This window comes from Carassius gibelio, chromosome B11 (genome assembly GCF_023724105.1).
Source record: "Carassius gibelio isolate Cgi1373 ecotype wild population from Czech Republic chromosome B11, carGib1.2-hapl.c, whole genome shotgun sequence".
NCBI lineage: Eukaryota > Metazoa > Chordata > Actinopteri > Cypriniformes > Cyprinidae > Carassius > Carassius gibelio.
Window position 1 is genome coordinate 24,992,264 of NC_068406.1, and position 1,885 is coordinate 24,994,148.

At 38.5% G+C, this 1,885-nt stretch overlaps 1 protein-coding gene across 1 annotated transcript in view; it reads left to right on the forward strand.

Moving 5' to 3' along the window:
• Positions 1-1,666, forward strand: part of trappc10 (trafficking protein particle complex subunit 10) — a 24,333-nt gene extending 22,667 nt beyond the window's left edge. Inside the window, exon 23 of the mRNA XM_052568428.1 lies at positions 124-1,666. Coding sequence (XP_052424388.1) covers positions 124-356 — 233 coding nt within the window. The 3' untranslated portion in view covers positions 357-1,666. The remainder of the gene's footprint in view (positions 1-123) is intronic.
• Positions 1,667-1,885: the final 219 nt, after the last annotated feature.

Below are 1,885 nucleotides of genomic sequence, written 5' to 3' on the forward strand. Positions count from 1 at the left end.
TGTGAAACGTTACTCTGTGTATGGACGCTTCATGTCCTAGCAGCGCTCCTTAGCTGTTATAAACTCACTGTAAAATGCTGTATTTGGTGGTTGGTCATGAAGAGTGTGTTCTGTGCTCCGCAGACTCGTGTGTGGAGAACGACAGTCTGTCTCTGGAGGAGCAGGCGGAGACGGCGAGTCTGCGCAGCCGAGGCAGTGTCCAGTCTCTGGGCAGCGGAGAGTCTGCGCAGCCGCGGGGCCCGATGCCCAAACGCCAGGCCTTCGGTGCGGGGCAGGTGTTCAACGGCACACAGGGCCAGCAGGTGCTAGTGCTGCCCGCTGCTGACCATCACCTGATGGAGGTCAACGTCACATGACCCGCCGGGGTCACACACGGACACAAGACTCGCCTCCGTCACACGCTTCAGGAGACGCACGGTCTCTCAGACATCCCATAATGCCTTGCAGCCCCTCCTCTGTGTGCTCAGGTGTGTGTGTGTGTGTATGAGAGAGAGAGAGACACCTGCTGTACATAACAGATGAGATTAAAGAGAATCTTCTGAACCAAATACACTCGATCATCATCATCATCACTCTCACTGGGATTCTGGGATTTGCATATTTAATTTCGTATTGGTGTTCGGAACTAAAGGTTTCCAGGGAAACGCCAGCGCTCTGTTGACTAGGACACGCCCCTTCCTGCTGATGTCACATGATTGATGCGTCGCCATGACGACCAGTGCAACAAATCTTGTTTTTGTTTATTGCGTATGAAGAACAGTCATATTTCACTCCATTTCAGACATGAAAACAATTAATAATGAAAATTCAGGCTCACATTCGTGGGTTAATTGTTAAAATGCCTAAAACTGAAAGTGTGATTTTTATAAACATGATCACGGTTCATGCAAAAAAAACAAAAATGTATCCAAAAAATTATTTATATATTTTTTTTTGCGTATTCATTTATTTGCATAAAATACTTATTATATAAAAAATAATAATTTTGATTAGATGTATGTGTGTGTGTGTGTATATATGCAGTTATTATAAATATGCAATTATATATTATGCAAAAAAAATATTAATTTTTGGATACATTTAAAATTATATATATATATATATATATATATATATATATATATATATATATATATATATACACACATATATGCAAATCAATTGGCTTTTTTGCATAAATTAATTAAATTTTTGGCACACCTTTTTAATGGTGATAAAAATTGGCTTTTGATTTTCTGTAGGTTTTGGGGTGAAACATGACCTGACCATGTTTTTGTGTAAATATCACAGTGTCTGTCAGGACCGAATCAGCTCTTACAGTAACAAGAACCTGACGACAGACAGCAGGAAGTGATGCGTTTCTCCAGGAGGAAGAGGTTTGATGTGAGTGTTGTGCGTCTCGTGTGTCGTCCGTGTTTAAACCTGAGAAACAGAGAAGCTGAAGTGCATCACCTCTTCAGCTCATCTGCTCAATATTTATTTCCTGATTCCTGTTGCTTCGCTCTTCTGGTTCGGTTCAGGGCCTCGTGATCCTGGACTTCACACGTCATGAACACAAGCTGTTTGTAAATTGTCAATCAAACATCACAGATTGTATTTAGATTATTTAAATGAGAAGAATATGTAAGCATTATACAACTGAGAATATACATATGTTTTAAAAGGATATTTGTTGTCTTGGTTTTCTATTAAAAAAGTCATTAGTTTTAAGGGTTTTTTTTTATTTTGAAAATATTTCTACATTAAAATTCATTCAGCAGATCTTCAACAGGCTTCTGTCTAGTAGCTCATTTTCAACATTTTTTTTTAATAATATAAATAATAATAAATAATAATATCCGAAGTGGCACATACTAATAAAAAAACAATATTTAAAAAAAACTCA